Source organism: Triticum aestivum, chromosome 5A, assembly GCF_018294505.1.
Source record: "Triticum aestivum cultivar Chinese Spring chromosome 5A, IWGSC CS RefSeq v2.1, whole genome shotgun sequence".
In the NCBI taxonomy this organism is placed as follows: Eukaryota; Viridiplantae; Streptophyta; class Magnoliopsida; order Poales; family Poaceae; genus Triticum; species Triticum aestivum.
In genome coordinates, this window is record NC_057806.1 from 577389038 (window position 1) to 577410917 (window position 21880).

The 21880-nt window shown below is 47.5% G+C and overlaps 1 protein-coding gene across 2 annotated transcripts; it reads left to right on the top strand.

Annotated features, from left to right (window-relative positions):
* The first annotated feature begins 14669 nt into the window (after positions 1-14669).
* LOC123104939 (VAN3-binding protein) lies at positions 14670-20740 on the top strand. Of its 2 annotated transcripts, XM_044526887.1 has the most exons (8): positions 14670-15151; positions 15965-16075; positions 18548-18598; positions 19007-19397; positions 19492-19767; positions 19861-19910; positions 19995-20052; positions 20149-20740. In XM_044526887.1, exons 1-8 carry the CDS (start codon positions 14867-14869, stop codon positions 20355-20357), a joined length of 1431 nt encoding a protein of 476 aa, XP_044382822.1. In that variant the 5' UTR covers positions 14670-14866; the 3' UTR covers positions 20358-20740. The 2 variants fall into 2 exon arrangements, with proteins under 2 accessions (XP_044382822.1, XP_044382823.1); XM_044526888.1 differs by lacking the exon at positions 18548-18598.
* The last annotated feature ends 1140 nt before the right edge of the window (positions 20741-21880 follow it).

Here is a 21880-nt window from a genome sequence, read left to right on the forward strand (position 1 = left end):
ATGCACACATGGTATTTCACGTGCGGTAAATCTAGAGGACACACGATTTTCTTCGCCTCCTCGAAACTGGTCGGGCACTTGTTCCCCTTGGGAAGACGTTCGTGCCAGAATGACATGTTCTCGTCGAAACATGCGTCGGTCATTTTGTGTTTTACCTTCATCTCCAAAGCCATGAGCATTACTTTCAGGCGGGTATCCTCGGGCCTGCATCCTTCATACAATGGAGTAACCACGTCTATCTCCAGTTGATCCAGCTTGGCTTTCTCTTGGGCGGCAGCTCTTGCGTTATTCGTCTGCTTGAGAAGCAGCTCTTGAATATGAGGGTCCTGCACCCAGCCTCCATCGTCGTCTGCTCCGGCATCTTCATCTTCATGATCATGCCCTTCGTCTTGATCTTCCTCATCATCATGTCCGGCATCTTCTACATGATGACTGTGTATAGCATCACCGTCGTGATCATGTCCTGGAGATTCTTCGTCTTCTCGCCCGCCCGAGCCGCGGTGGTTGTCTTGCTGCCCTTCCTCATTTCTTGCCCGGCCCCCATGGATGACTTCATAGTCATCTTCATCACCTTGCCACCGATAGCCATCCATGAAACCACGCAAGAGCAGGTGGTCCCACACCTGCCCGAAATCCGGGTCCGCAATAAGGCTCTTCAGCTTGCATCTTCGACACAGACATCTTATCTCCGTCTCGTTCTTTTGAAGCATCTCGGCCTTCGCGGAGCTCAAAAACCTATTCACGATGCCTTCAGTCATCGTGCGGACCATGGTCGCCTACGGGGTAGAGCAAAACGATATTTTAGAACCAAGAAAAAATTTGGCATGACTTTCCCTAAAAATAGGACCAAAAAGAATGCATAGTGCCAAAATTATCGCCGAAACGAAAATGAATCAACATTCCGGCAAAATATTGGCAACTATCGCATTTCAAATACCGGTACCTGCAAACACAAACATATATGCAACACCACAAACATACATATATCTAGCTAGGCCACAAAAAGTGCATGTGCACGTTGTTGGAGCGAGTTAGGGAGAAAAAAAAATAGATCTACAACATAAAGATAACTTTCCCCTTACTTACCTATCAAAAAAAGGTAATTTAACCACTTAATTTTGATGAATCTATGGTGCAAATGAGGTGAGGAGAAGGAGACAGCCGACACAAGCTTGAAGGAGGTGGAGGGAATGAAGTAGGGAAAGTGAGTGTGTAGGTGTGGCTGTCCAAAATATCTAGCTGGTCTCAGGTTACTAATGGCGCACCACCCACTCATGCACTATTAGTAACCCTACATATTAATGGTGCACCTGCTGGTGGTGCGCCATTAGTAGTTTTGTAAAAAAAGAATAAAAAAATACAGTAGTGGCGCACTTGGTTGTTGGTGCGTCATTACTAGTTAGAACTAGTAATGGCGCACTGTGTCTGGATGCGCCATTAGTATGTTTGGAAAAATGAAAAAAAAATGTTACTAGTGGCGCACCATGTGTCTGGTGCGCCATTAGTGTCTTCCACACTAATGGCGCACCTGTTGGGGAACGTTGCAGAAAACAAAAATTTTCCTACGGTTTCACCAAAATCCATCTATGAGTTCATCAAGCAACGAGTGATTAGATGCATCTACGTACCTTGTAGATCACGAGCGGAAGCGTTCAAAGAACGGGGATGAGGTAGTCGTATACGACGTGATCCAAATCACTGGAGATCCTAGCACCGAACGGACGGCACCTCCGCGTTCAACACACGTACGAAACAGCCACGTCTCCTCCTTCTTGATCCAGCAAGGGGGGAGGAGAGGTTGAGGGAGATGGCACCAGCAGCAGCACGACGGCGTGGTGTTGATGAAGCTGCAGTACTCCGGCAGGGCTTCGCCAAGCACTATGGAGGAGGAGGAGGAGTTGGAGAGGGAGAGGGAGGCACCAAAGGCAAGGGTAAGAAGTCCTCCATCTCCCCCACTATATATAGGAGGCACCAAACACTTGGTCACTTTGAGCTCATTATGATGATGCATTACCGAGTGGGCCCAGTGATACCTCTCCGTCATACGGAGTGACAAATCCCAGTCTTGATCCGTGTCAACCCAACAGATACTTTCGGAGATACCCGTAGAATACCTTTATAGTCACCCAGTTACGTTGTGACGTTTGGTATACCCAAAGCACTCCTACGGTATCCGGGAGTTACACGATCTCATGGTCTAAGGAAAAGATACTTGTCATTGGAAAACTCTAGCAAACGAACTATACGATCTTGTGCTATGTTTAGGATTGGGTCTTGTCCATCACATCATTCTCCTAATGATGTGATCTCGTTATCAATGACATCCAATCTCCATAGTCAGGAAACCATGACTATCTGTTGATCAACGAGCTAGTCAACTAGAGGCTTACTAGGGACATGTTGGCATCTATTATTCACACATGTATTACGATTTCCGGATAACACAATTATAGCATGAATAAAGACAATTACATGAACAAGGAAATATAATAATAATGCTTTTATTATTGCCTCTAGGGCATATTTCCAACAGCACCAGCACATGGTGCGCCATTAGTATATAGTAGTGGCCCACCACGTCTCTGGTGCGCCATTAGTGTCAATTTCATCTATAGCCCTTTTCCTAGTAGTGAATGTTGGAGAAGCCCTTATGAATTGTAGTGGCCGTCGGTTTGATATTTTTGCATGGCAGGCATGAGATTACTACGTGTAGAGTGTACTTCCATCTTACATTAGTAGAAAAAGGGGGCTTTGGTCCAGGCCGGGTAACCCCATTAGTCCCGGTTCAGTCCAGAACCGGGACCAATGGGTGCATTAGTCCCGGTTCATGCGGCTAAGGCATTAGTCTCGGTTCACCTGGACCCTTTTGTACCGGTTCATGCCATGAAACGGTACTAATGCCTCAAAGGCCATTAGTCCCGGTTGGTGGCACCAACCGGGACTAAAGGTTTTCAAACTCTCCCCCCCCCCCCCAGTGGATCGCCTTTTCAGTTTTAGAAAAAACAAAAGAAAATGATGGAAATGTCAAAAAAATAAAATAAAATAAGTTTCCCATGTGATATGTGGTCTAGTTGTTGGGAAAATTTACAAATATGAATTTCGACTTTATTTACAAAATCTCTCTGGAATTTGTAAAATGGGCATAACTTTTGCATACGAACTCGGATTAAAAAAAATTATATGAAAAATCATCTACTCGAAAAGTTACATCCGATGGAGAACGCCTACGGCCTGTTTGCAAATTTGTAGAATCCTCAAATTCCAAAAGGAAAAAAAGTTATGCTCAAATTTCAGTTTTTTTAATTTTTCATTAAATTTGGTCAAACTACTTATTCAAGAAGTATAGTGTTACTAAATAATTATTCAAGAATATTAGTGTTATTAAATAATTATTTTAGTTTTTTTGAATTTTGGTCAAATCTGGTCAAGCTATGGTCAAACAATGGTCAAACTACTTATTCAAGAAATATTAGGGTTACTAAATAATTATTGTTTTTTAGAACAATAGTTTCAAACTCAAACAGTAAAATGTGTGACTTCATGCTCAAGCTAAAATCCTGAGGGTTAATAGGATTAACATTTTACTATTGTCAGGAAAACAACGAGTGCAGACTTGGAAACGAGGGAGAATAGAACCTGGAAGTTAAGCGTGCTCAGGCTGGGGGAGTGGGAGGATGGGTGACCGTCCGAAAAGTTAGATAATTTGGAATGATGAGGGGTGATTAGAGATTAAATTGAGCAGTGATGAGAGGGGTGATTAGAGATAAGAGGTTAAAATAAATCAGAAATTTGAAAATAAAAAAGTTTCAAAAAAATTCAAAAAAAAATTGAAAAAAAAAATCAGAAAATTACCTTTAGTACCGGTTGGTGTTACCAACCGGGACTAAAGGTGGACCTCCAAGCAGCGGCCACGTGGAGGGCCTTTAGTCCCGGTTCTGGTTTGAACCGGGACTAAAGGGCCAGGGCATTAGTACTGACCCTTTAGTCCCGGTTCAAGAACCGGGACTAAAGGCCCTTATGAATCGGGACTGCATGCCCTTTTTTTACTAGTGTTAGCCGCACCTGCAGTAACACACACCATTTAAGGCTTATACATGGTAGGGACCTGCAGTTTGACATTATTACATGGTAATATTATTGATATGCCGGTCAATATTGTTTACTCCTATGCATGGAGTATGTGGTAGGGGGCGGTAGTAAGAGCAACTCTTGTGGAAATTACGTCGTATGTGCAATCGACATATGACATACGGAACGTGTTTCATATGCATTTGAAAATTTTGGAGGCGACACATGTACACAAAGTTGTCCTAATGTTGCTTCTATGTTTGTAGTTTTATTTTCTTTTTTCAATTGGTTTAAATTTGAATGTTCAATTTAAGGTGCATCTAATTGAACCAAACTAGTTCAAAGCATCATCAAACGTGTAAAAACTTATATTAATGAGTAAAAGTTGCCACATTACATATATTTTTTACGACTTCAAATGTCATTAAGTGATATTGTCAAAATTGCAGTGTCGCTTTTCGACATTGCTGCTTAGAGTACTACCAGTGGCGATGGTAGCACATGGTTATTCCTAGGGCTAAGCAATCTTAAGTGACGCACTTTAGTAATTTTTCATACGTTGTAACAAGCAATTACACAAAGGCTATTATCACTTGACCTAGGGCTGTAGCCCCCAACTGCTCTAGGCATGTCTCCGCCACTGCATATTATACAATCGCGCTGGCGACGATGCCATCTCGTCGTTGTCCTCGTCATTCTCTTCTTCTTTGAGAGATCCTTGAAGAAGACATAGTGTTTGGACTCACGGGCCACGGCGCAGCTCCTCAGGTCAGTTGTTGCGGGGAGGATGCGCTCATAGATTGGCGCCTTCTCGTCGAGTTGGGAGAGCCGCAACACGGTGACTAGGGTTCTCCCACTAGTTCTCCGGCTCTGACTTGAGGGCAATGGGGCCAACAGCTTTGTTGGATTCCCGAGGCGCTAGATCGACGTCGCCGGTCGCCATGGGAGCTCGCCAGAGCATACCTACCTTACTTATGCATGCACACATGGTCCAACAATCGGGATCACACCATCACCGTGACCACGCAATGATGCAAACACACAGTTACTCCCCTCAATGCAGACACGAAGGACAGTATCTCTATGTACGAATTGCAAAAGATTAACCAGGAGTTCGTGGCCAATGGCAATCGGGAAATTTAACTGACACCCTCTCTCAGGGAAATACTCCTGAAAATGATGGACAGGCGTACGCACGGTGCAGCGAATATACAGTACGTAATTCTGGTGTGTGTACGTGTACCCGCACGATCGCGAAGTACGCGCGCTGGGCAGGGCCTGTGAACGTTTGCATGTGCTCCTCGAAGGACCGGCCGGCCGGCCGTTCCAACAGCTGTGTTTCATTCGGTGCGTACAACAACATCTCTGGGCTGGAAGAGACCATCTAAAATTAGTGTGTACGCCACCTGCATATATATACGTGCGTACAACAATCGTGTCGATCCATATATGTGGCTAATGGGTAGCACCGCGTGAGTAAATTTGATATATAGGAGTACGATTAAAAGCCTTCATGGTACCATGCATGCCCGACTCACACACTTGTAAAAAATAGAGTTGTGGTACCCATGGTAAAAAGAAAGAGTACCGTGTGCGTTAGCATTGCCATCGGCAAAGTCACCTTTTCTTTTTGTTTCCTTTTCCCTTTGTACATTTCATAAAACCAGGAAATTTGTAAATAATATACATAGTGTGGAAAAATTATACCGTTTCGCGTTAAAAAAAATGCACTTCGATCGGCAATGTCATGTTACCGCCGTGTAGTTGATGCAGTACGTCCATCGTTAATCTATGCCAAGGCGGCTGTTGTTTACGAGGCGTGTGGAGCCGTGGGTGCATGAGAGGTTGACCTGTAACTGCAATAGCCAACAATAATACTACATCCACGGGCAGCTATTAAGAGATGGGGCCCTTCATCCCGTTAACCAGAATAATAAAGCCCCACGTTCCACGTTGCGTTAATCACATAAAAACTTTTATGTAGGTCTAGCGTTTTTTTTTAACATCAGTGTAGACACAAGCAATCATATACACGCGCATACACTCATTTCTATGAACACACATGCACATCCTACCTCTATGAGCACCTCTGAAAGATTGAGCCGGCTCATCTTGAGATTTACGAAGTCACCGTAGACGACTCGTCGTCGACGGGAACGTCTCCTCTCACTGAATGCGCATCGCCGAAAATCCCAAAATAAATCTAAAAATAAATGCGAGCATCATGATTTAAACTCTGATGGGCTAAGGATATCATAGTCGTTTTAACCATCCAACCACATGTTGGTTCACTCGTAGGTCTAGCATTACCCAATAGCCAAACATCAACTTTTACCCCCCGCAGGATAAAAAGAAAATAAAGCATCGTCTGAGGTCGGGAATTTGAGCAGAACAACACCCGCGCGGGAAGCCTGCACACAATACGCTGGGCATTGGCAAGCTTCTATACTCTAGATCGAGTGCATGCACCCAGCGACACGTCAACTCACGCGGTAGCCATGCAGACGAACCCAGTAGAACCAAGCCAAGGTTAACTACGTTGGCCGAGAGAAGAAACAGAGGAGGCCAAGCAGGGCCAGTATGACACGATTGGTTTGCTCATGTGAGGGCAGTGTAGGTGTAGCTTGGCCTGGCACCCCTCGGTGCGTGGCCACAGCTTCTGCACATAGCAATGACCTCTAGCTATACCGGCACAGCCTACCCTGACTGCGCCTACTCTACGCTGCTTTCGTTTCGTATCTGTGGATTGGTATGTACGGCCGTGCAATAGCGTGGACGTACTGCTAGACGCTGGACCCGTAGGGTCCGGTGAATTATGAAATAGGAGAAAACTTGAGGGCACGGTCTGTTATCCGGGGATTTGAGTGCACCTGCCGTGCTTCTTCCAGGGCCTGTACGACTGGCACTAGCTTTTAATTGGCTGTTGCATGCGTGTGGTGTATGCATTGCTCACGTCTATTCAGTGCGCGATCCACACCGACTGCATTCATTTTTGCTGTATAAATAGGAGTTGAATGGTCTGTGTACGTCGCTTCAGGTAGGCCTACTCTACGGCCGCACGTATCTTCGGTCCCGAGGCTAAGAGCATCGCCGGCGTCCAACCGACCGGCCACGAAATTTAGACCGCTTAAATGGGTCTCAAACGTCTGGGCTGATCTGCATCTCTTATATTCAGTCTAAATATAAGACGGATATGAGGTGTCCGGACGTATCCGTCACGTTAGATCTGGCCCACAGTGGCCTATCCGACTCCAGATATATTCATCTTGCCGGAACAAATCCTAACCACTTCACTCTCCTCTTCCCTCCACTCCCTCCGCCACCCAAACTCACCTTCGACAACTTTCGGCCGTCTCCGACATGGCGGCCAACGGATTTGATTTCGACCACTCCGGATCTGTCGACTGGGGTGTCATCTCGTGCGGATTGAAAAAAGCAATGGCGGTCCGCATTGGACTCGGCCACTCCCGGGAGGACAGCGCCCGACTGACGGTCGGATCTATCTGGCACGACTATATAGTGTCGGCTCAAGGGGCGCTCGGGTCCTCGAAAAAATCTCTCCTTTCCATCACCGGTTGGGTAGACTATGAGTCCCACCGGGAACGGGCAGCCTGCCATGGAATGGAAAGGATAAGGGTCGCCGTGGCCCGTATCACTGCGGAAATGGCGGCAACACGGGTGGCTCATGCGGCGGCGCGTGCGGATGCGGAGGAGGAAGTCATCCGTGCCCGCATTGTGAAGAAACGACAGCGCATGAACATGCACGACCTCGCCTGAGCGCAGAATCAGGCGGTTTGTGCCATGGCAGGACTACCACATAAGGAGGAGAAGGAGGATAGCGACGGCGAGAACAGCTCTGATGACGAGTAGATCCGGTTCGATCCCTACTACGTCTTCGACCGGCACTTCCGCGAGAAGGACGGTAATGACGCCGGAAGGGTAAGGGCAGCCGTGTGGATGATCTCTGCCATAGCCAAACATGCCAAATTTTGATAGTCCGATGGCATGTTAGCAGTGATGGAGTAGTCAGACAAAGTGTGTAATGCATCAACGTAGTTGCATGAGTTTGTATGAATTTGAGATATGATAATTGAGATGTTCGGATGTGTATTGCATTATTTGAACACGACCGGTCAGTGTCTTTGAGGGCCGGATTTGTCCATCGCGGCTCTAAGGGGTGGTACGGTAGCACGTAGTATATGCGGTGCTACCTCGAGCATGTATCTCACCTCTTGCAATACTCCACCAGTCCCTGGTGTGTTTAGCATGCATGGTACTCATATTAGCCTCAGTAGTTTAGTGGCGTGCACCAGCTTTTGCTTCTCCCTGTACGTACCATCTTGTTGGCTCGACGGTTGGTTTGGCTTTGTCAGTATCATCGGTTCTGCTATTTTCTTCCGCGTATTAATCATGCAAGTAGGTAGCTTGTGCCTGTTATTAACTAGACAAAAGCAAGTTGGCGCAACACATAACGTGATGCCGTCTGGGTACAAGCTCTAATAATGGCAAGGAAGTTTCCTCGTATCCACCAGTTATATGACCGCATATTGCACAATTATAAGTTCTTTTTCCTGGGGAGAATGTTTTGAGCGAATTTTCTCATTTGCAGCAGACCGAAATTTTTCTCATTGGGGACGACAATTTTTCTCATTCAATGTTGCACATAAAATGTGCTGCCCCGTTGAACGGAGATCTCGTCGAGCTCGGTGTTTCCCAGATGAAATAGTGATTCGCAGTCGTGCATGCAAGCTAGCCGGTCGTAGGTGCTGGATGGAACGATGGCAGCACGCAGCAGGCGGCGCCATGCTTGTCTGCGATGGAGACCACACTCCACTCCACCAGGCTGCTCCACCAGAACGCAACAGCAACTCTTTTGTCCTTTGCCGGTGGCCGGCCGCTCTCTACCGGCACGGCGGGATGGGCTCGCCCGCCTCGTGCCGCCATTGCTCGTGCTCCTCCGGCACTGTGCCGCGGATCTCATGAGGTCATCGCGCGGCACGCCATGAATCGCCCGTAGCCGGCATAGGCTGGCTAGCCTTGCTGCGTGCGTCCGCTAGCTGTAGCCGGCCGGCAGGGGCCCGGGCACGGTGGCCGGGCTGGCCCTGTGACCCAGGGCATAGGTAGCTGGGCACCGGCACCGGCCGGGGCATCGGGGAAGCAACCGCCTGTTGCGGTGGAATGATTGGATAGATAGATCCCTGGCCTCCAATGCGACGTTGGTCGCCGTCGATCGCTGGCTGTGGCGTTGGTGCGTGGCGGAGGTCCCACGCACGGCCACCAGAGAAGAAATCGACCCAGGGCCTGGCTCGTCGACGGATCGATCGGGGGACAGGGGCACGAGGTGTATATGGCTACGTACGTTTTGCTCGTACAGCTAGGTCGCCTCCGTACGTACGCATGGGGGATGGGTGCTGGGCTGCCGTCGGTTTGGGTTATACACGTGTTAAAAAAAAGGCTTGGATTACACGGGACGGGTCGTATCGTACGTTGGGAGTAATGAATGGCATAAGATGACTTGTTTTTGCCCAAAAATGGAAAATCGGTACGAATTAATATTTTTGCAAAAGAAACAGCAGAATAACAGAGTTGTACAGTTCATGTATTTACTAGATCTTTACCTCAAGTTTGGTAAGAAAGAGTTTAACTCTAGCAAGTGGAAATGACAAGCACAATGCGGTGGACGTAGGATCCATGGTATTTTGCGTTAATTTGAAGCAACTTGCCCAGTCAAAATTGCGAAATGCTTTCATGCTTTTGAAGAAATATACAAAACAGAAATGTTTCAGTTTCGAAGTAGAGAGCTATCCACTCTCTACAAAAAAATGGAAATTTCTAGCGACCTTAATTAAGTGGCATCCTAAGTAGGACACAAAAACTCAAAAGAACATCTAAAAACGGAGTCCTGCTGTCAGCAAGGAAGGGATCCACCGCGCTGACATGGCCCTAAGGCCACCGAAGACGATGCGGACCGGCGGTGGCGCCGATGAAAGGCAGATGAACCCTAGACTCTCTGAAGATTAAATAAAGTTCTCTTCGTCTAGCCTCCGTCCCGATGGTGCATTTGGTATCGACGGTGGGCGTGCGGAGGTGGGTCTCTGGCGGATCAATCCTTGGTCGATTTGTTCGGATCTGGTCGTACTTCGTCTACGCTTTTATGTGTCATTTGGTTGGATCCTTCCGATCGATACTACTCTTCAACAACGGCAGTTGTTGTTCTGGTGCGCTGGTTCTATGGGGCCTTAGCATGACGATTTTCTGACTGTCTACTATAACAACAAGTTTTGCCGGGCTCAGACGAGGAACGAGTGATGATGGCAGCACACCTTTGGCTCGCTTCAGTGTTCGTAGTCGTCGTTAGGTGGTCTACAAATCTTGACATATTTTTTTATTATTTCTGATGTTCATGGCACAGATCTGAAGTTTTCCTGGAAAAAAATTAAGTTGATCACGTAGAGTGCGTACAGATTGGTCCCAAAAGTCCTGCTATTGGTCCACTTGGTGCATCAATCTAACGGATCAACACAAATGACGGACATCTCAACAACAACAACAACAACAACAAAATACAAAAAATTAATGTTGGGCGATGCGTTAATTGGCCAACATCGCTGCGCGTACGGATGAACTTGGGATGCAGCCGTGTGTGCATGCATGGTGGATTAAATGGGCGTACGTGCGTTTCCCTGTTGACAACTGCACCCGAACCACCACCCTCGATTAGCTACTACTGCTGGCCTCTGCATGAATCTAATTTTACAAAGCACGTTAGAACAAGTATAATAAGATGATGCAGGCGAGCCGTAGGATTTAAAATATTATATTTTTACTGAGTTGAATGAGAGTGCAAAGGAGAAAGTAGAGATGCGGGGTGTAGATTTACAGCCGCTTGTAGCACGGACTCCAAAAACTATGTGAAAGTGTAGGATGGGAATGTTTCAAAAAAAATATATTTTGTTGTAATCCACTACCATACATTAGCTATAGATGACATGACACCATATTATAGCCACTGGTCGGCTATATTATTAACCATGCTCTTACTGCCAAACTCAATACTACCCAACATTAGTTGTCAGCCTCTTGTCTCAAGACTCAGGCCTGCGGTACACAATCTCTGTATATAGGTACAGTATCCCCGCGAATTTTGCTATGGAAGGCATGTAGGCTCATCGTTAACGACTTTTAGAGCAAGTACAATAGTAGGTTTATAGCCCGTTTACATGAGAATTTTGCTTATATAGAGAAGAGATACATGAAAAAGCATGGCGAGTAGGCTCTCATGCAAGAGCTTAGCTATATGAGTGCTTCAGGGAAAATTCAATAAATGTGAAGAAAAAGATACAGAGAAGATGAGAAAAAGTACTAATTTTATAGCCAACCTTGTTGCATGAGTGATTATATTGTTGTCTATAGATGATATGACAACATCTTATAGCCAGCAGTTGACTGTATCATTAACCATGCTCTTAGAGGGGTTTAATTCAGATTAGACTGGTCGTAATGGTAGTATCATAGATAGTATCATGCATGCCAACCAGACAATTTTGATAAGGTGTCATAGCATTAAATGAAGAAAGCGATGATGGAGTATCATATCATGATATCGTATCATAATAAATGTTACGCTACTTTGTGTCATGCATGGCAATAAATAGAGTACTACATAATACTAATATATGATACTATGCATTAGGGAGGTAGTATCATACACTAGTATCATATGCATGATACTAGCATATAATACTCCCCATTACAACCAGCCTCAGAGTAAGTACAATAGGATGACATAAGCATGCTATAAGGAATAAAATAATATATTCTTACTTAGTTGGAGGAGAGAGAAGAGAAGCGGACTCTTGGTTAGTAGGTTAGTAGCCAGCTACAACACGAGACCCAAGACGCTTTGTGGGGACGTAAGATAAACCAACTATTGACAAACTAGTACTCCCTCCGGTCCTTTTTAGTTCGCATATAAGATTTGTCTGAAGCCAAGCCTCGTAAAGTTGGACCAACTTTATAGAAAAAAATACCAACATTCACAATCTGAAATCAATACCAATAGATGTGTCATGACTTAAAGTTTCATATTGTATAACTTTAGCATGGCAGATGTTGATATTTTTTCATATAAATACGGTCAAACTTTGTGAAGTTTGACTTCAGAGAATTCTAATATGCAGAGTAAAAATGGCCGGAGGGAGTATATATTTACAACTTACTATTGTACATGCCGGATAAGAGGTTGACTGTACATGACATGACATGACAATTTCTTATAGTCGAGACCGTCGGCTGCATTATTAACCATGCTCTTATAGTAGCATAATCCGCCGAGCTGTAGTACACGATCGGGCTCATGATCCAACGAGTTTTATGAGCAGGTCACCGTAGTCTCCAGCTGGGAGGCACCGGGCCCCGTCCCGGCGTGTCACGCCGCGGCCGTGTGCAGCGACACGCATTTACACCACGCTGCCGTCAGCACGGCACTCGCAACAGTGACCCATGCGCTCGCTGCCATGCTTGCCAGCGCCTCCCATCTTCAGCTGTTCTATAGCGAGAGCTTTGCGCGGGCCACCGAATTAAACCACGGGCAGGAGCGGACAACAAAAATGGCTGCGAGCTCAAGCAGACGAGGCCATGGCGGGTGACGAGCTGGGCTGGGGGGGGGGGGGTATCCGTCACTCTGCTGGCTCTCCCGTCATCCGGCTCGCCGTTTACTCACGCCGACGTGCGCAGCCGGGTTGCTTCTCGAAGAAAATGCGCGGTGATTAAGGCTCGACCGGCAGGAAAACGGGGAAGCGTTACAGCTTTCCTTTTTGTGCTCATCGAAGGGCGGCGCATCTCTGGTGCAAAGGAGTGCGCTCCCGTGGGATGTGCTATGCGCAGCTGCGCCACTTCAGAGCGTGGGCGTCTACCAAAAGGATGATGCAGCCTTTTTTTTTCTTTTCGGAAATGACGAATCCATAACGGTTGGGATTTGCTCATGACAAATCAAACGTATTTTATGGCAAGTTTAGTTGTCACGAGAATGGCAAATTTAGGTGACAAGAACGGTAATTTTTTACAAAAAATAAACTAAAGGTGAAATTATCATACTTACCAACTAAACTTGTCATCCCTCGTGTATATAAATTGCCACAAAAAACATGCGATTTGCCATCGGGAAATCGCAAACGTCCAGGACTTATCGGCGTCCTTTCGTTTCTGCAGAAGAGGTGCAACAACCTAGACCTAATCTGGCAGCAGGAAGAGGCAGAAATGGACATTTTAAAGAGCAAATGGGAACAAACTCCCGCAAAAGTCAATTTCTAAAATAAAAAAGGCAAATAGGTTTCTAATCCTTAGTCATAGTATGAAATTATTGCTATATTTAATTTGATCATAAATAATTCCACTTTAGTGAAAACCACACCTTTTTGTAATCAGTTTAGGTACAAGAAAAACATTAGGCAATCGGGCATAAATTGATCTAGAAAGGAAAATATGATCAAATGCCATAAACATTTTTGTGGCTTCAAATGATCGGAAAAAATTTGGCTTTGAAAGAGCAAACCGTTAACACTGAATCAGCCATGTGTGGCCTCACACTTTCGTTTCCTTCTGATCATTTTTAAGGAGAGTCGGCTAAATTTTAAAAACCGGGTTAAAATTCGCGAGGCATTTCTAACACTATGTGTTGGCAACTAGGATACGTAACATCACATTCGGAAGGTGAACAATATATAGCTGAAACTATAAGTGCGCCATAATCGTTATATATTTCCAAATATCAATGACTAGAAAGAAGAAAGGCGCCATCCCATAATTTTATGCTGATATGCATGTTATCTAGAAGACTTTTTGAAACTAATATCTATAAGAACATTCAAACCTTGCAAGATCGGTTTCCTACTAACGACAAAAAAAAACACTGTCCAATCTTGACAGTTGGCACACAGCAGTGCGTGAACTATTTCTAGGCAGCCTTGGTATACACCTAACAAATCTTTAAAGCCACGATTGAAGCAATCCGAACAAAGGATATGAAACCAACTGTAGATGGTGGTTCATTCGAGAAGTTTTAATCAGATGTAATAGAGAAAATCTTTTATTTAATAGGTGAAACAAATGTGATTAGGATTGCGTTTGCCTGGCGACCTAGGGCACAATCAAAATAACACCATGGTCACGTGCCCGTATGTGTCATCCTACTAACAACCTAGGGCACGCGCCGGTATGATGGTGGCTTAGTCGGTCAAACTCGTGCAACGTAAAGGTCACAACAATATGCGCGAGCACAAGAGTTGGGACACAAAGTGAAGGACGGAAATGAGTATATATCTTTTTTTTCAAAAGAGTATATATCTAATAAAAACCATTTACCATATGTGTCATCTTGGAAGCACCTTCACCTTACCGGCGGTGGAAAAACCTCTGGCCGTCCAAAGCGATCAACAAGTGCACGACCACGGCACGTAGCCACGTCGCAGTACAAGTCTTTTTTCCTTTCACCCGCAGCAACTGGCCCCGGCGCCTCGTGCACCGAAAGCGGAGGGCTCGGCAAAGGGACGCTCGCGCCGCGGTTGGCAATGGCATCTATAAAACCAGCCCAGAAACCACCACCTCCACCTCCCCCGGTGCGCAGCGCACACAGCCGAGCCGCAGCCAGTCACGCGCCCGACTTCGCTCGCTCGCGCACGCACGCACGCACGCACGCACGGGACGGAACACACTCGCGCACTCCCACTCCCACTCCACCGCTCCGCTCTCCCTGCCTTGCCCACGGCCGCCGCGCCGCCTGCCTTGCCTGCCCGCCTGCATGGGCGACCACCACCACCCGCGGGCCCGCCCCGCCGCCGGCGACCTGCGCCCGCCGGAGCCGCCGCTCGACCCGCTCGAGTTCCTCTCCCGCTCCTGGAGCGCCTCCGCCGTCGACGTGCCCCGCCCGCGCCCGCCGTCGCCGGCGCCGCTCCTCGCCGCGCCCATCGCCGAGGACCCCGCCTGCTGCGAGCTCGACGACGGCGCGGCCACGGCCGGCAGCTCCTTCTCCTTCGCCTCCGCCGCCACCTCGCAGTTCATCATGGAGCGGATCCTGGCGCAGTCGGTGAGCCCTCCTCCCTCCGCCTCGGCCCTTCCTCCCCTGCCCTCTCCTCTCCTCCCTCTCCGGGCAAAAGAAAAGAGCGTTCTCCGATCGGAGCTGCCCAAACTCACGATCCGTTTGCACAAGAGGGAAAAAGCAAGAAATACCACTAAAAATTTCAGTTTGTAACCGGCGAGTTCCGTTTTGTCTGTGGCATGGCCGCGTCTGATTCCGACCTCTCTCTTTTTGTTTTGTTTTTGTTTAATAACAGTGCTAAAGCGTGTGCTTTAGTCGTTCTTTATGTGGGATTTCGACGCTCACCAGCATTCGTCCGAGAATTACTACTGTGGAGTACGTTTGTGTGATGAGTTCGTGGTTCCCTCCTTATCTCCTGTGATTCCTGTCAGAGGATTCCCAGCGTACGCCCCAGTACGAAATCCAGCCCCTTCGATGGGAGTTAATGATGATCCTCTTGACCTTCCTCACCGCTCCGGTTCATTCTCTCGTCAAATTCAACCTCTATTTTCTCTTGGTTTTCCTTTTGACCCCATGTTTGGACAAGGAGAAACGGCCAAAGGGGAGATTCTTCTCCTACGAGGGCAATTAGAAGAGGCGTAATCCCGACCCCCTTTTTTTAATCTTTTTAACAACCCTGCTTAGTGAGTGGTCAGGGCAACAGTTTATCATCCATTTCTCAGCTCTTCCGAGAATTGATTTTTCATTTCTTTCTCTTTCGCAGTTTGCAGAAGCAAAAGTAAATAATCCGTACTACTGTTTAGTGTTTATCACTTTTAATTGATCGGTGGAACTGGACATTGATGCAAATTTGTTGTGCAGGAAGTGGCGCCCCTCACAACCGGACGGCTCTCCCACAGCAGCGGCCCGCTCAACGGCGGCGGCTCGCTCACCGACAGCCCGCCGGTCTCGCCGGAGATTGACGACTCGCAGGTTCACTTCTTGTCACATTTGCTGCTTTCCACTCGTGCTGGCTACCAGTTCCTAGGCGAGGCCCCTGTTCCAAGTGCTCGTGATTTCCAGTGCAGTAGTACTCGCAGTTCTACTAGTACTTGGCCTCAATTTTTAATGCCGAGCAAAGCGCCAGCCTTCTTCAGGCTCTCACTAATTGTGCTCAGTTTCCAGTACCATCTTTGGATGTTCTTGAGCGTTTTAAGTTACAAAGACCAAGGCGCTAGTGGACGAACTGTGTTGATGTGTCAAGTTTTTTAGAGTTTCAGCAAGAAACCAAAAGAGATTGTGCACTAGCAGCCGTGTGCACGACTCATGGTCGTGTGCTTGTTTACCGGGAAAACCATCTTTTCCGCGCTCTACAACTTCAGAAAACCCGAAAAAGTCGATTAAATCATGAAGCTTTTGCGCGGCTTTCTTTTTACTAGTAGTTCCATTGTCATTGCTAGATTATTTGTCCGGGAAAAAATATCTGTTCACAAAACTTTTCCTTGCATATTGTGTCTAAACTGACGGTTTGCAAGACTATTTCTCTAAAGTTCATCGGCTGCAATTAAACATTTCCATGGCAAAAGATCTCAGCAAAATATCAAAAAAAAAAAAGCATTGTATAGGCTCTCACACTCACACTAGTAACCGCAGCTTGGTTGTGCTTGTGGTAAAACAGCCGAGGCCAGAAGAGTCACTTGTTTATGAAAGTAACTATACTATAGGAAGCTGTGGGACACTGAGAGGCTGCCTGGGAGCTGGGACAAAGAGACCAGCCTTGCAGCCTTCCCTGTGCGCCAAATTTTCTGTGGAGAGAGAACAAAAGAAAAAAATGGAACAGGCCCCGTCGCCTTTCTCACATTCCGATAAAACACCTGGCCATAGTAACCCTCATCTCTTTTTCCCCACATCTTTTGTTTTGCTAGTCCCTTTCGCGCTCTCTCTCTCTCTCTCGCTGCTACCAAGAGCCTGCGATCTCGGCGCCCATGGCGCAATGTTTTGCCGCGGCCATGTCCTTTTCTCCGTCGCCCCCGCCGCCAACTCCTGTTTTCCAGTTTGAAGCCTGTGCCCCTTCACATGCGGGATCATGTACATCTCCATTTTGGATGCACCAGCACCAGCACCAGCACCGGCTGGTTCATGGCTTACCTGTTTGTTTGCTTGTCCCCTCTGCTATGCTGCCCATGAACAAGCCCCACATTTTACAGATTTACATGGAGTGTAATATGCTTTGTTTCATTCACATCCATGTTAGTTGTCGCTGTTTTAGTACAAAGTTGTACTAAAACAGAGACAACTAATATGGAAGGAACGGAGGGAGTAATATACTAGTAGTAGAAAACAACTAGCACGCATGTCTATATGTTTTTCTAGGCATTCTTGGTTTAAAGCATCTTTTTTCACAAATATAAGGATACTGTTGCCCATCTCTCAAAAAATAGTGACCCCTTCCCTCTTTTCTTCCTAGCTCTTGTTCTTCATGCCTTGTTTTCATCTTTCATGTACCTTGTTCTCTTTTCCACTGTAGTACGTACTTGTTAAGTGTCACTTCAGCGGCGTGCGCACAACAGTTATAATTTGCTTTGTTCCTCCCGTCTGCTTCCTGCCTTATTGTTTCGACGGGATGCATGCAGTACTATCTTACAAGTTTTACTCGGTAATAAGTTTGGGGGCCGGCACAGTATGGTGCTGGAATAATGTGCTTGGATATCCAAAGACAGAGAGATATGTCACACTGGCAGGCCAGCCTATGCACTGGTTTGTCTGGCTTGGCGAATTATTAGTTTGTAATCTTTAAAGCATCTTTCTTTAAAAAATATATTCCTTTCCTGGGACAGTTTATTAGCTCATGATAAAGCAAATATGAAATGCCTCCAAAGATCCAACTGTTCACCCCTATTTTTGGGATTAAGCACAAAGAAGATAAAAGTCCAGGAATGCCCCACACCCACATGTCCCCAAGTCCTACGAGAGGTCAAGGTCAAAGATCTGATTAGGATAGGCAGGCCGTACACAGGGCCACTCTCTGGTCCTCCCAGCCGGGCTAATCACGGTTGTTTAGCCCCCCCTAAACCTGAGACCCCTTCCTGTCGTGGTAAACATTTTTTGCCTGCAAGAATGGATTTTACCGTGTTGCTTGGGGGTGTGCGTTAATGAAGCCCCGATTCCGGGTACCGTCTCAGCCTGGCCTCTGGGCTCTGGTCTGCTGCTGCTTGTGCAAGCGAACACTGTGCGCGCCCAGTCTGCCGATGTCACTCTCCATGCACCCCGTTTCTCTCTCTCTCTCTCTATCTCTCTGGGTAAAAGGTACTCTAGCAGTAGCAGGCATGCAGTCCTTGCCTTTAAGCTCGGTCTGCTCTGCTCCTGCCTTTTTGGTCCCTAATCGAGTTTTATTCCTCCGGCTTTTCTAATCTGGTGTGTTAGTGATGATGCCTTCTTTTATCTGATCTAGGACCAATGCTGCAGGTTTATTCCACGCCGCTTCATCATTGTGTCCATTTATCCTCTGAGATTATAGTACTACATTGTTTACTGGTGTACATGTAGTATGCGCCAGTATGTGCCACGCTTTTGCTCAATTATCAGACTTACTTATGCCGTACCATAGTTTAACGTTGTGCATACACAGTGTTTTCTGCTGGCCGAGGAGCTTTGAATAATTGTTAGTACTACATATGAGAGAGTTACGGACCCACCCCGGAAATTTGGGTTCCATCTATCACTTCAAGGCCCTACCGCAACATTTGCTGTAACGAAATTTTTGCACTTGAAGTAAAATTTTCCTAGCAGTTTAGTCTGTTTGATCTACAGTATTGCCCATAGGAATGCAAAATGATCATTGGACCGAAAGAACAGAGAATTATAAACATCCTTTGGAATGCTCTTTGCTAATTGGAACAATCTCTTGTCAAAAATGTAATGCAGTACTGCAGGGCGGGCACGCCGAAGCCACAGGCGTACCGAGGAGGCAGCAAGACGGTCGGCCGGTGGCTCAAGGACAGGAAGGAGAAGAAGAAAGAGGAGACGCGAGCGCACAACGCGCAGGTCCATGCCGCTGTTTCGGTCGCGGCGGTGGCTGCTGCGGTTGCGGCCGTTGCTGCTGCCACCGCTGCGGCCTCAAGCACCGGCAAGGATGATCGCGCGGCCCGCACCGACATGGCCATGGCCTCCGCGGCGACGCTCGTGGCCGCGCAATGCGTCGAGGCCGCGGAGTCCTTGGGGGCCGAGCGCGAGCATTTGGAGGCGGTTGTTAGCTCGGCGGTGAATGTCAGGACGCCTGGCGACATCGTCACGGTCACAGCTGCTGCTGCTACTGGTTTGTGATTTCCATTCCACCTGATGTGGTGATAACTGATAACTACAGTATTGTATTTCTTAAGCTTGAGGTGGATGATCATTGTTGTGTGCAGCATTGAGAGGTGCAGCCACATTGAGGGCGAGGGCTCTGAAGGAGGTGTGGAACATAGCGGCGGTGATCCCGGTCGAGAAGGGGACGATGGGAGGAGGAGGTGCAGGAGGAGGGCACCATCACAAGCAGATTGTGCAAAAGCAGCAGCATCGCAAGCTGGAGAGCAACGGCAGCAGCATCAGCGATCTTTCGCTAGAGGAGGAGAACAACTTCCTGGGCGTGTGCAGCCAAGAACTTCTTGTTCGCGGCACCGAGCTCCTTAAACGCACGCGGAAAGGTGCTGTCTGGTGATACATTTCCGGTTCATCGATGTGTTAAAAGTGCATGGACATGTACTGACGCTGCTGTTTCATGATCGTTTTATCTGCAGGCGCACTGCATTGGAAGGTCGTATCGGTGTACATCAACCGAATGGGCCTGGTAAATGCCGACGTCCTCGAGTTGTATAGAACCTTTTTGTGGCAATTCTGGTCTTTTTGCTTAGTTATCATGGCGTGCTTGCAGGTCTCTCTGAAAATGAAGAGCCGGCATGTCGCAGGGACAATCACCAAGAAGAAGAAAGGCGAGTGGCAAGCAATCATGGCAACGACGGTAGCATCATCTCATTGTCCGTCATCCATGGCGCTGATCGAGGTCGGATCCATGTCGCTGCTTGCAGGTGTGGTGATCGACGTGTGCAAGGACGTGGCGGCGTGGCCCGGGCGGCACCTGCTGGAGGACGGCGAGCACCGGCGCTACTTCGGGCTGAGGACGGCGGACCACCGGGTGATCGAGTTCGAGTGCACCAGCCAGAGGGAGTATGAGCTGTGGACCAAGGGCGTGGCGCGCCTCCTCAGCATCGCCGGCGAGCGGAAGCGTCCCCTGTGACTGACTGAGTGGGCTGCCGACGCCGGGCTTTTGGTCGTCCGAACTCCGGAGCCGTCCCATGTGTGCGTTTGTTTGCTAGGCTGTAGATGTGAGGCGAGGGGCAACAGAAGAAAACAGCATGGGCTATGTATGGGGTGTACCTCTTGTCCTGCAAGAGAAATGGACCATCATGCCGTTGCTACTTGTTAGGGCTGGAAGTGAACTGAAGGCTGTGTGTTTATGTGCATGTGGTTGGGTTGGGGTTTCCATCAGCTCATGTGTGAAGAAGAGTGGCTAGAGTGAAGTTCCCCCTTTGCTCTGTTTCCTTTGTGTCTTAAGTTTTGCTTCTCACCTGTGGTGTGTCGGTGGCCTATTATACAGAGAGACATCTAGTGGCGGGAGAAGATCATTGCTTTGTTCCATTTAGGTATGGTAATTTCTGCTTTGTTCCATTTAGGTATGGAAAATCTTGGAAGATAGATAGTAATTGGGTTCTTTTGAAGGACATGATTGATCCTTGACAGCGCTCTTAGGCCTCAAGAGGAGTAGAGTGACTAGTGTATAATGGTAGTTGCGGCTGCGGTTTAGAATCTTTGACCGGGAGCAAAAGCTGCTTTTGTCCCTTGAACATCGTCTGCCCCTAGCTCTGAGGTCAGGGGCCCTTACAGTACATGTCAACTGCTAAAGCTGTCGCCTCAAGAATTCCCTGGGTCCCTTCCTTCTCTGCTGCTCTCCCTCCCAGTTTGCAACATGCTTTGCTTTCAACATGCCGGAGGCTGTACTCTCTCATTCTTCCGTTTCAGGAGCTGGGGATCACATTCCCTTCGGCTGCTGCTGCAGTCGATTCAGGATAATAATTTTGTTCAGAGACCCGCGTACTCTGCATCCTTTACTCAGTAATTTCATTTCTCTGAGACTGAAACTATTACTCGCTCCGTTCGTTTTTATAAGGCGTTTCAGACAGCTGAGTTTGAACTGTTTAGTACACTGTCTGAATTTACTAAAACGTCTTATATAAGTGAACAGAGGGAGTACCATCTTCCTTTACACGTGAAATCATTCAGAAAACCGGATGCCACGATGTGATTTTCCTTTCCGTTGTCTCGAGATTGGCGAGGTAAAGAGCTTTTCTCTGTGTCCCCCATCTCTCTCGGCTTTGCGGTAGTACGCGGGGACTGCCTGTGCAAGTGCAAGTGCCGTGCCGTATCCAATGCAAGGCAAGGCGCGGCATTTGGAACCTGGAGGATCGATCCGATGCGGTAAAAGGCGAGGCATCTCTCTAGCCCTAGGTCGCCTCCATTGACAGGGAGAGGGGAAAAGAGTAAGGGCTCAATGATCGCCGGCACCTTGTAGACCTTGGTTGCCGCGACGAGGCGCGAATCTTTGCCGCTTTGGCCTGTGGCGAGAGATGTACTGGGAAAGAAGTGAAACCTGTCATGTAAAGAAGAGCCGGAGCTGAGCTTCTTGTGATCCAGGAGACCGGAAAGACGGGTAGCAACAGGGTTGCGGTGAGTGAAATGACGTGTTTGGAAATTCAATTCTGA